Source organism: Falco cherrug, chromosome 16 (assembly GCF_023634085.1).
Source record: "Falco cherrug isolate bFalChe1 chromosome 16, bFalChe1.pri, whole genome shotgun sequence".
Taxonomy (NCBI): domain Eukaryota; kingdom Metazoa; phylum Chordata; class Aves; order Falconiformes; family Falconidae; genus Falco; species Falco cherrug.
The window spans coordinates 5,928,012-5,939,056 of NC_073712.1; the positions used below are offsets into that span (position 1 = coordinate 5,928,012).

Consider the following 11,045-nt stretch of genomic DNA (forward strand, 5'->3'; position numbering starts at 1 on the left):
GCCTTCTCTCCTCTGCTTGGCCCCCACCAGCCTACTGGCCCTCTGTTCTCCTCTGCTTGCCACCCCCTCCTGCTGGCCCTCTTCTCTCCTTGCCCCCACCCCCCCCACCCCCCCCTTTGCTGCTCGCCCCTTTACACCGCACCTCTCTGCTCGCCCTCCTGCGCGGAGCAGTAGAGACAACGGTCCTCCCAGCCTCCTAGAGCGGCCAGGGCCGCCACCTTCCCACGACTCCTTGCGCGCTCCCGCCGTGCTCAGCGGCTTCCGGCGGCGGGGGTGGCGGGACGTGTGCCGGGCAGCGGCAGCAGCAGCCATGGCGTACCGCGGGCAGGGCCAGAAGGTGCAGAAGGTGATGGTGCAGCCCATCGTATCCTTCCTGTGGTGGGGGGCTCGTCTCGGAGCCGCGGGGAGGCCGGGCCGGCGGGGGCGGGGCAGGAGGGAAGGAGCTGGGCTGTGAGGCGCTGGTGGGCCGCGGGGGCCGCCCCCGGGGCCGTGGCGCCGGGGATTTCTTGCCGCGCTGTGTCCTTAACACCCCGCTCCAGAACCTTATTTTCCGCTACCTCCAGAACGTGAGTACCGTGGGGCGGGCGGGGGAGGGCTGCGGCCGGGGGAGGGGGCTGCGGCCGGGAGCGGGGGGCCCAGAGGTCGCAATTCGCCTTTTGAAGCCGGTTTCTGTTGAGCTGAACGAGTTGGTACCGCTCAGGTACGTGAGGAGAGCGGCTGGCTCCCAGGGCAGCGTTTCCTTCACTCCTTGAGGAATTACCTTCGTAACAGGCGTTGGTCTTGCAGGCCAGTGCACGGGGATATTTTTCGTGTGGTAATTTTAAAATCTGTGCTGTTATATGTTCATAGTGAACATGTGAAGTATTTACAAAATAGTATAATACCTTAAAATAGTATAATACCTTAAAACTGTGAGGACCTAACCAAAATCATGTGTGAGAATTAGCCCTGTGAGCGCTGCAGAGCTATAGTGGCTGTCGGTAGCGAGGATCACTTAATACGTAGGAGAAAATAAAATTTCTTGGAGTATTTACATTCCTGGTTTGCTCTCCTCCTCCACCATTTTGCAGAGGTCCAGGATCCAGGTGTGGCTTTACGAGCAGGTAAACATGCGGATAGAAGGCTGCATCATTGTGAGTATCACTATTTCCCTTTGTTACTCTTACGATTGTTTGAGGGTTTCTTTTTCAGATTCACAAAACTATTTCTTCCTGTCAAGAACTACCAGGGGTGGGGGTGGTCGCAACGGTTAATGCCTCTCCAATGAATAGTCTTAATTGCCCAGCCCACATCAGCACAGCTAATGATAGTTTATGTGGTTGTCGCTGAAGTTTAGATGTAGCTGAGAGGAGTCTGCCTGCCTTCGCTCACTGACTGCTTTTGTTGCTGATTTTTAGGGCTTTGATGAATATATGAACCTGGTGCTGGACGACGCAGAGGAGATTCACTCCAAAACAAAATCAAGGAAACAGCTGGGTATGTCCCTGTGTCTGTGTAACCTGAGTGATGCCTGAAAGCTGGTTGTGCGAGCCTTCCATGTAGCAATGCTTAAAGCACAAAACATGTGAAAAGTGTTGAGTTTGAAGTGTTTTTTCCAGAAGAGTACTGGCAGAGTTTTTTCCAGAGCAGGTACTGGCCAGGTCTTGGCTCCTGCTGTTTCTTGAGCTGGTTGGTTGTGTTGAATGTGCAGGGGAAGGTGTCTCTGCCTGAGACACTTGCCAGTTTTTGTCTTTCAAGCGCGTGTCACAACATATGGACTGCACTGCGCTTTTTCTGTAGCCAGGGTGGTGGCAGGGGTCCAGTCAAGACTCCTCAGCTACATCTAATGTGGGGGCCCTGAGCAGTTCTAACACTTGCTGTGTCACCTCTGAGTCGAAGCCAGGAAGCACTTAAGTGGTGGTATTTAATAACCACCTGCTGATGAGGACACAAACAGCTGTCTGTGACAAGTGACATGTTTGGGCTCGTAGTGGAAACAGTGCTGCTCGAACGCCGAGCACAGGAGCGGAGCATGTGTCTGATGCGTTGTAGCGTGAATTGTGAACGTGGGCAGCCATATGGGAAGGGGCTCAGTGCTACGGATAAAAACCTGGTCGGTTGTCATGTGGGCGACTTCGTGCCGTTGTGGAATGCTTTTTGAAAACACAAGGTTATCGTTAGAGTCTGGGATCTCTCTAATCCCCTATTTCCTTTCTCTTGTGTTGCAGGTCGGATCATGTTAAAAGGGGACAATATCACTCTTCTACAAAGTGTTTCTAACTAGGATTTGTTGTTCACTTAGAACAATGGCTACGGTGCTTCGGAGTGAATAAAGTGCTAGTGGGAACAGGACCGTCTTGTAGAGAGGAAGTTATGCGTAACCGGGATGACACGCAGAGTTGAAAACTGCACATTCCTTTGTGCAAGGTTGTTTGGGGGTTTTTTTGTAGTTTGAAACCATGCATGATATATTTCACAAATAAACATTTTTACATTAACTGTAAACATAAATCTGCTTGCTTTCAGTCTCATGCCCTTCTCTGAGTAGAACAAGGGGAGATAGGTATTCAGAGTGATTTTCACCGTGGATCTGTGCAGTCTGTGATAAATATCTGTGTGTTCTGGGATGCGTTAGGTGGGCAGGGCGGGCTCATTCAGGATACTGGAGTGACGTGCAGTCCTTGAGCTTGTGTGGTTCTCGTGAGGAACCTGGGGCTGTGGTATAGTAATCCAACATTTACCAGCTTTACTGGTAGGCGTGCTCGTACAATAACTTACCTTCAGCTCGGAGAAGCAGAGAGGGCAGTTGGTTTGGATTAAATCTCTTGCATCTTTGGGCAGTCTCTAGGTTAAACCATGGCACTGTGAAATAAGCTGGGATATCGGATGTATCAGTTGGGGGTTTATCATACTGGTTTCTTTTTATTATCTGTTTTAAGGATCTGGCTGTTCTATTCAAGTTTCCACAAGAGAGCCGATTTGCTTATCACATCAACAAAAGATAAGTTCCCTAGCTTACGCGGGGCTATCAGTCCCCTCTGCTGCTTTTCTCATGTAAAGAAAGAGAGAAAAAAAGAAAGGTTTTGGCTGTAATTGTAACTTGGAGACTAAGATTACCTGGATGGAAGAAAATGAATCTTGGTAGTCAGATTGCACTAGAAATCATTTAATAAGCATTCAGTATTTCAAAACTTAAAATTGTGTATCGCCTTAAGCGTGAAAATTTATGTTCAAGATGGAAGATTTCTCTGCCAGAAGGCTCATGTATTTCTATCCTTTGAGGCAAGACCATCCAGTGTGCTTCCCCTATTCCAAGAGGTTGTACATCAGGAGTACTGTAGCAGACATTCATGGTAAGAAGCTTTTGAGAAACCACATGACCTACTACAGTGGCTAGAACAGCTCCAGCTGTACAGCCTGCTAACGGAGTTGGTGGGTTTTCTTATTTCTTATTTTCTTCTTATTTCACAAGCTGCAAAGTCCTTTCGACACAGTCAACAGAAATAACCCGCCGGTGTCACTTGGTAATAGAAGTCATCACCAGAAGCTAGCACATGGAATAAAATTGCATTGAAGAGGTCACCTGCATCTGCTTTCCATTTTATCCCCAGTTTACCAAGCAAGGCTTTCGGGGAAGGCAGAAAGGAATTGTCGGTAATGCAGGTGTTGCAGGAAGGGGTATTTATGATGCAGTGCTGTAAAATTTACCTGCCTCTCTTCATTGCTGCAGACAGATCTTGAGACTCTAAAAATGCAGAGTCCCTTCCAATTTTGAAGTTGCTTTGAAGTCATCATTTCTCTTTCCAAGTGTGTGCAACTACTAATAGTGCGTATTTAGCCAAAGGTTATTTAATGGGATGTGTCACATCACGTTGCTCGGCCCTGGTTTATCCAGGGCCACTGAAATTAAACTGGCTTGGAGCCTGCCAAGGGTCTGTCCTCACGCTTTGCACATGGCTGGCAAGTGGCTGCTTTTTGAGAAGAGCTGGACATTAGGAGAAATAGCTCGTTCTTATCAGCAGGGCTGCCGCCAACTCCAAATTGTGCACTTCAAAACCATATAATGCCTCCTAAAGCTCCTCTGCTCTTTGATTTTATCAAATTAGCGCGAATGAACGTCAATATTCGAGTAGGTTGATGATGGGAGGAAGGAAGTCTAGGCTAATCAGCTCTGAAGCATCTCATGATAAGGTACCAAAATAGTCAGTAATTACGTGTGTGTGGGAGCTGCAGAAGAAAAGGAGAAGCACCCCAGCAGGAAGCCGTGAAAACTGCAGAAAGCCGGTAGGAGAGTCCAGGCATGTGTGATGTCCAGGAGGAAACACAGCCCCATTGTTTGAGGATTGCCTGGCAATGGAGCATTGTGGTCCCCGAACAGAGCTTCTAGGCATTACCAGCACATAGACGGGGCACAAAAACAATTCTGGTGCTGCCAGACTGGCTTCCCAAGTGGCACTTGTCTGTCCTCATGAAAACCACAGCACTGACTCATCCAAATACTTGCTGATTTTCTTTTTTTTTTTTTTTTCTTTTTTTTTTTTCTTTTTTTTTTGTTTAACCCCGAATCCTTCCAGCTTCCTGAGCGTTTCCAAGTTGCAGGCAGCGAGAAGGTAACGTCTCATGAGCCGCCTGAACCGCTCAGGGCCAGGATGAGACTCAAAACTGGCTGCAAAAGAGCGCGGCAGACAGAAGGGGGTGCTGCGGCCCCGGCCAGCTTCCCTGCCCCTCCAGCAAAGTGTCACAAGCCTCCGCAGGAACAGAGAGTTCCCCAGCGTTCAAGCAGCTTTATTGGCTCCCAAACAACCTGGAAGAAAGCGAACTGGGCTGTCTGGTGTGGGGCTGCTCTCAAATGGTGCGGTGGCCGGACAGGGTGCTTGCATCTCCTGGGCACCGGCACCTTCCCCGGCTCCTCCACACCCTGGGGTGTCCCACTCCAGAAGGGAATGAGGAGTAGAAGGTTCTGGTTTTGGCTGAGCAAGAGGCAGTGAGGAGGAGCAAGGTAGAGTGAATGCTTGCAATTGGACTCTGTGTTTAGAAAACTCCCATCGCTTGGCTTTCTGCTGCCTTGAAGCCTGTTGTGTTTGCTTTTGTGAATTGTACTTTTCCATAACGTGCAAATTCCTTTCCCTCCAGTGCGGGGGTGGAGGGGAGAGCGGGGAGGCGTGTAAAGGCTCCTTTTGAAGAAGATGCCTTGAGGTGGCGTTATTAGGAGTGCCCCAGCGTGCTGGATTATTGCAGTGGGATGTCATGTTGCGGTGCAAATACCACGCTGCAGTGTTCACACATCTCTAGGAAACAAAGTGCCTATGGTGGGGTTTGCCAGAGAAAGTTTTCTTACTGCTGCTAGCTGTGTCACAACCAAAAATAGAGCTGACCATAGTTTTAGGTACCGTCTCACTGTACCTGAATTCCTGTTTTGTAGAAATAGAGCTCAGTTTTTCTCAAAAAGCGAGCGACTGAGACCTGCTTCTGCACTAATGATGGCACGGGTTGCATAAGACAGAGCTCTCTACCATGCGGCGCTTCAGTTTGAGACCATTGCGCTGATTGTGGCAGGCAGATGAGAGCCCTCGGATCCAGATGGGGCTCTGCAGTGTTTGATTTTTTTTTTATTATTTTTTTTTAAACTGTTAGCACCTTTAACAGCACTGGAAGGTGCTTTGAGTAAATATTTGTCCTTTTTCTTTGCCTGTGGCTTTGAGGTTCTGGGAAAAATGCTGCCTTTCTTCTCTTTCGCACTTGGGAATTGCTTGCCCTGGCCCAGCCCAGTCCTTTTGCAGGATGAGACTCTGTGCTTGTGAAAGAGCCCCCTGAGGAGGGAGGCAGAGTGGTCCTGCCTTTCCAGAAGGGATGAGTTTCTCTGTAGTTCTTCGGTGGGAAGCGATGATTTGTAGGATGATTTTATATACACTTAAACCTAAATCTCTGAGCCAGCCAGCTGCCTGCAGGTTGGTGTCCTTCCTGGCTCTTGAAAGGTGTCGTTGCACTTTTGCTCAGTGTGTGGGATGCAGTGGGCTCTGTTCCTGGGCAGGGCACGGGGCTGCCTCGGCAGGAGCGCCACAGGACAGGAGCAGACGCTTGTGTAGCCGGTGGCTGCTCGCGGAGCTTCAGCATTTACTGTCTTTTCAGGCCTGTAACCTTCTGAGTGTCTGTAAAATAAGTACATGGGGAGGTGGAATGTGTAGCTGTGTGGGCTGTACCAAGGGGAAAACCACCTTTCCCTCCACTGCGTCCTGCGGCTATCCTTGATCCCACAGAGCTCCCTTCTCCTGAAGCCACGCCACCTCGTGCTTTAATGCACGTTATCTGGGAACTTATTTCAAGTGCTGGTATGTTTTAAGGATTGTGTGCCTAAAAATAATAGTATCAAAGAGACAACAGTGGAAGGTCAAGGACTCGAACAGCTTAGAAGCTGTCCCCTTAGGGCAGCATCTGAATATGGAAAACTTGTGTGGAGGGTAGAGGCAGGAGCTGGGGGAGAGCAGCCTTGAAGCACTGTAATGCTTTCCTAAATTCCCTGCCTGTTCTTGTTCCAGTCCCGCATGGGGATGGAACTGTTTGGGACTGGTTTATGGCATTTTTCTCCGTGGGCAATAAAACCCATCCCCTCCTTGGCTGAAGGCGGGGTTGGTACCCATCACAAGCAGATTGGATGCCGTGGGGAGAGGACTTTGCTGGGCAGCCATTTTGCCCTTCTTCCCCCAAAGTCCTTGCAGAAGGGCTCTCATCGCACACAATGCCAAAAACTGGCTCCAGCAGGTTTTGTTTGTGGCAGTACCCTCCTTTGGCAGCCCACACACAAGGTGCCCAGCATGGCTGCCCCCCCGTCGTGCCTTTTCACAGTCATACTCACCAGGGGCATCATTACTATTGTTTGTAACATCTCTTGGAAAAATGAGTCATGGGCATTTTGCCTGCCCTCAGCAGGGAAACTCTGCCACATTAGCAGCAGCAACGCCCGCCCCCCCGCGCTGCTGCCTCGCATACCAGCAGGCCCCTTCCCTTCGTGCAAGGAGCTGGACTTGCTGCGCTGAAGTTGGTCGATGTTACTGCTTTTCTTGCCAGCAGTAACCTGGGCTTCGGGGGACGGAGGTGTTCCCTGATTCCCCATGCACAAAAGCCTGGAAGTTGTTCAGCCCAAGGTGTTGTAGCAAACTCCATCACCCAAAGCACGACCCTGTTCCCGTAGGTGCTCTTCCCTCCCGTGCCTTGAGCTGCAATATTTAAGCTCGATTTTCCTGCACTTGTCTTTGGGCTGTTTCTACCCAGCCCCAGTGTCATGGTGGATGATGTTTCCTGGGCTTCTCCCGCAATGATACCAGTTTGTCTGCAGTGGAGGTAGAGATTGTTACCTACAGCTCTGCTCCATGGGTCAGGCTGTCATCTAACTGCAGGGTTTGGGGTATAGATGTGGTAAAACAAAGCCAAGAGACAGCTTCAGGTTTGAGCTGTGTATGTTACTCACGTGCGAGTATTTATTAAGACCCAGGACACTGGGGTCCTGTTTGCGTTTCGCCTGTCTCACCAGAAAAGGTGTTTGAGGTCAGGTTGGCAGAAAGGTTTCCCTTACTGCAAGGACCAGAGCTTCAAAAGCAGGCTGAGTTTTCCTGAGGGTCCAGCCCTGATTGTGGCTGCTGCTTTTCAGAATTTTGCCTTATCTGCTATTCTTCCAGTCCCTTGTCTGCGAAATAGAAGCAATATCTAATAGTCCCCTGGGGGGTGATGGCTGATGGAGTGGTGTGATGTCCTCAGTTGAGTGGAACAGCGCTGTGCACTGGCCTGCTGTCTCTGTGGCTCTCCTGCTGCCAGGCAATCTGGTTTGTAAATAAATCTGAGTTTTCCAGGCACACTTCTCTCCTTCCCTGTGCTCCCTGTTGGGTGGGTTAAGAGTTAAGGAGACAATTCAGGTCATTGTTTCTTTCCCTTGTAAACTGAGCTAGAAGTAGGCGAGGTCCAGCTGATGAGGGATCTTAAAGTGTTGCCGGACCTCAGTTGCATTTTGTACATTAAGATGCTATAAAATAGAGGGGAATTTGGACCAGCCGCCATACCCCAAGCGTTTGACCCAGACACCAGGGTCCCCCTCCTACACCAGGACATGCAGCGCAGCGTGCCTGCCCGAGGTTTGTGCCACCAGGTACCTGCCCCTCGAGTGTTTGTCACCCTGCAGAGCACAAGCAGCCCCCAGCTGCTCTGGGGGCCCCCTCCGCCTTGCCATGTGCAGGTGTTGGGGGGACAGGAGGGCAGCGCCAACGGGAGCCACGCTTTGGTGGAGATGGGCTATCGAGTTAGCAGTACGGCAGGTACCAGCATCCGCCCTTGAAAAGGCTTTGTTCTCAGCTGGGGCACATCAGACCGTGTTGCACCACTGCCTCCTCCCCGATGTACAGTGTTTTGGAGCCCATCCCTTTATCGTAGATCAACAACAGAGCCAATATTCATATCGAGGAAGTGAGATAATATCAGAGCCCAAGGTGGGCTCCGAAATGGGTGCATGAGACATGCACAAGTTTTGGGGGGAGAGGGAAAGATGGGCTGCGGTAGGAGCTCTTTATCTGAGAGGAAATTGCACTATTCAAGGGGGAGAGAGCGTGTGCGTGTGTGTCTGTGTGTGTGTGCGTGCACATTTGAGTAAATAACGCCTGCCAGGAGCATGAAAGAGCCCCCAGAGCAGGACAGGCTGGCTGCCAGCTCCTGCCAGCACCTGGGGTCGGGCTGGCACGTTGCAAAGCCAGGCTGATCTGTGTGCACCCAGGCAGAGGTTGGTCTGGCCGTGATGGGGAGCTGGCCACTGCCACTTCCCCAGGCTGTAAGCTGGAGAGGATGAGAGCAAGTCCCCACGGGACCCAGGGATCACGGCAGGAGCAGCCAAGGCAGCATCAGAGCTCCCAGAGCCACAGGTGCAGTCCCCAAGGGATGGGTACCCTTGGTACCTGGCATGCTTGGCTTCTGCAGGCTGCAGCCGGGTCCCTCGAGGGAGTAAATGTCCCCTTGCTCCACAGCGGAGATGCGAGGCCCCGGGGGGAGCAGAGGGATTTGGTTAGAGGCAGGCAGTGTTGCAGTGCCGAGATCCAGTGTCCCTTGTCACACCTTACGTGTTTTTCCCAAACAGCTTCTATTGATCATCAAACAACCCCCTTGGTGCTTTTTCCAGAAATTAATCTTAGAGGCATTTGAGAGGCAAGGTCTACCTTCATCTTCTGATTAGAAGTAGTGGGAATTCCCAGGATTAAAACCTAAACAAACAAGCCCAGGTTGAATGTATATCTTTATTAGCTGCAGTTGCTTCGAAAAACCCAAACTCTGTTATTTGTTCTTGTGAAGCCGAGCTTGGTCTGGGGCTACCAGCAGCCTGGGCTGGGCTTTTCCCACTCCGAGGGTGACAAGGCCACGGGATCAGCTGGGGCCCAGGCAGCACCAAGGTGCGTTTGGGCAGCAGGGAAAGATGCTCGGTGGGAGCTGATCTGAGCCCAGCCTTTGTGCAGCCTCTGGCAAGAGGGCTTCGGTCCAGGGAGCAGGGGGGCCGAGCTGTACAAGCCAGCTCTTCCAGCTTGTCTGGGACCTCTCTGCAGGTTATCCGGGAGGGTGGTCAGATCCCTGCAGAGGGGGGCTCCGCTGAGTCTGAGCCCGGCTCCCTGCGTGGTGGGGGGGCATGGTAGTGAAGCCGTCCCAGGCTGATTGAGTTTCTGCAGGGTGGGCATCCCCTTTCCCCAGCTGAGTTGCCAACGCTGCTTTTCCCAGCCCCAGCCGCCTCCCGGGGCTCAGCCTGGGCTCCCTGGATGAGTTACTCCCTTCCCCAGCTGTTGTGAGCAGCCTCATGCCCAAGGCGTGTCTCTGGGGACAGCATATCTCTTTCCTGCTCCAGCAATCTCCCAGCCCACCTCTGGCACCGCCTGATGTGCGGGCAGCGGCAGGCTCCCGGGCCTCAGCTGTGGGCTGGAGATGGCTCCTGTTCCTTCCCCATCCCCCAGCTTTTGCATAGCACCCAGATTTATTTTTACATAGGAAGGAGTTATGCAAATAACAGTCCTGGACATGAGGTGCTGCACAAACTGTGAAGGGAGGACCCAGGGCTGCCTCGTCCTTTCCCAAGTCCCTTGGATGGTACCAAGTACCTTTTCCTTGGCACTGATGGAGAAGTCGGGCTTTGCAGCAGAAAACAGCAAACACCCCTTGCTCTGTGTGCCTGTGGGATGGTGGTCTTTAGGGAATGTTGTGTGATGAGAGGAGGCAGCAAAAACCTAGGGACGTTGCTAGGTGGCCGTGGTATAGCTCCTGTGGGTTCAGAGAGGGGAGCACCAGCAAATGCCACTGGGAAGGCAGCGGGGCCACAGCCCTGGCTGGTGTGGCTGGAGCCTGGGCACCTCCCGGGCTGGGAGCCAGCAGCACTGCGGTGGCTTCTGGCAGCAGATGGGGTTTTGGCTCATATAGATAAATACTGAGTGGGGTTTTTCCCCCTGACGCAGGTTTGCTGGGCTCCACAGGGATGGAGCGAGCAACCTCAGCCCCTCCAGGGTGAACCCTCCCTGCTGTCGCCCCGTCTCCGTGGGGCGTGGGGGCTTCTCTGCCTGCTCCCTGCGCGGATGGGTGGTCCTGGTGCCTGTGCCCGTGCTGTGCTGGGCCGTGCCCTGGCCTGCACGGGCACAGGCGGGCTGCAGTGCGCCGTGCCTTTTTAGGAAGGGTGGTGGGGAGGGGGTGGGGAAGGAAACATGCCTGCCTCGTTATTTAGTGTCCCACACACGGAGCTTGCCTGGCCCTCGGGAAGCCGCCATCCACTGCACGGCTGGGATCTGCAGCGAAAGCAAACAATGGGATCCCCAGAGACAACAATGCCCCATTGTCCTTTGAAGCCATAACAATGAAACAATAGACCACAGTCTGCTCCCTTTATTCCCAGGCACGCCCCCCCGCAGCCCCCATCCTGTGGCCCCGGGGCCGTCTGCGTTCGGGGGCGCATGCCGTCCCCGAGGACCCGCCGCTGCTGCTTGCTGTCCCCCCGTCCTGCTCGCACAGCTCCCATCCCTTGCTCACGGGGTGAGTCTTTGGGGGTCCCTGTGGCCTCCCCA

General features: G+C 52.5%; 1 protein-coding gene across 1 annotated transcript; it reads left to right on the forward strand.

The window, feature by feature from the left end:
- Window positions 1–219: 219 nt before the first annotated feature.
- Window positions 220–2,490, forward strand: SNRPE (small nuclear ribonucleoprotein polypeptide E). Its single transcript, XM_055727960.1, has 5 exons — window positions 220–364; window positions 540–566; window positions 1,071–1,133; window positions 1,398–1,476; window positions 2,208–2,490. Exons 1-5 carry the CDS (start codon window positions 311–313, stop codon window positions 2,261–2,263), a joined length of 279 nt encoding a protein of 92 aa, XP_055583935.1. The 5' UTR covers window positions 220–310; the 3' UTR covers window positions 2,264–2,490.
- The last annotated feature ends 8,555 nt before the right edge of the window (window positions 2,491–11,045 follow it).

Coding starts and splice junctions, on each gene's coding strand:
- SNRPE (XM_055727960.1), top strand. CDS start 311: ATGGCGTACCGCGGGCAGGGCCAGAAGGTGCAGAAGGTGATGGTGCAG. Junction 365..539: donor AGGTGATGGTGCAGCCCATC/GTATCCTTCCTG, acceptor ACCCCGCTCCAG/AACCTTATTTTCCGCTACCT. Junction 1,134..1,397: donor GGATAGAAGGCTGCATCATT/GTGAGTATCACT, acceptor GCTGATTTTTAG/GGCTTTGATGAATATATGAA.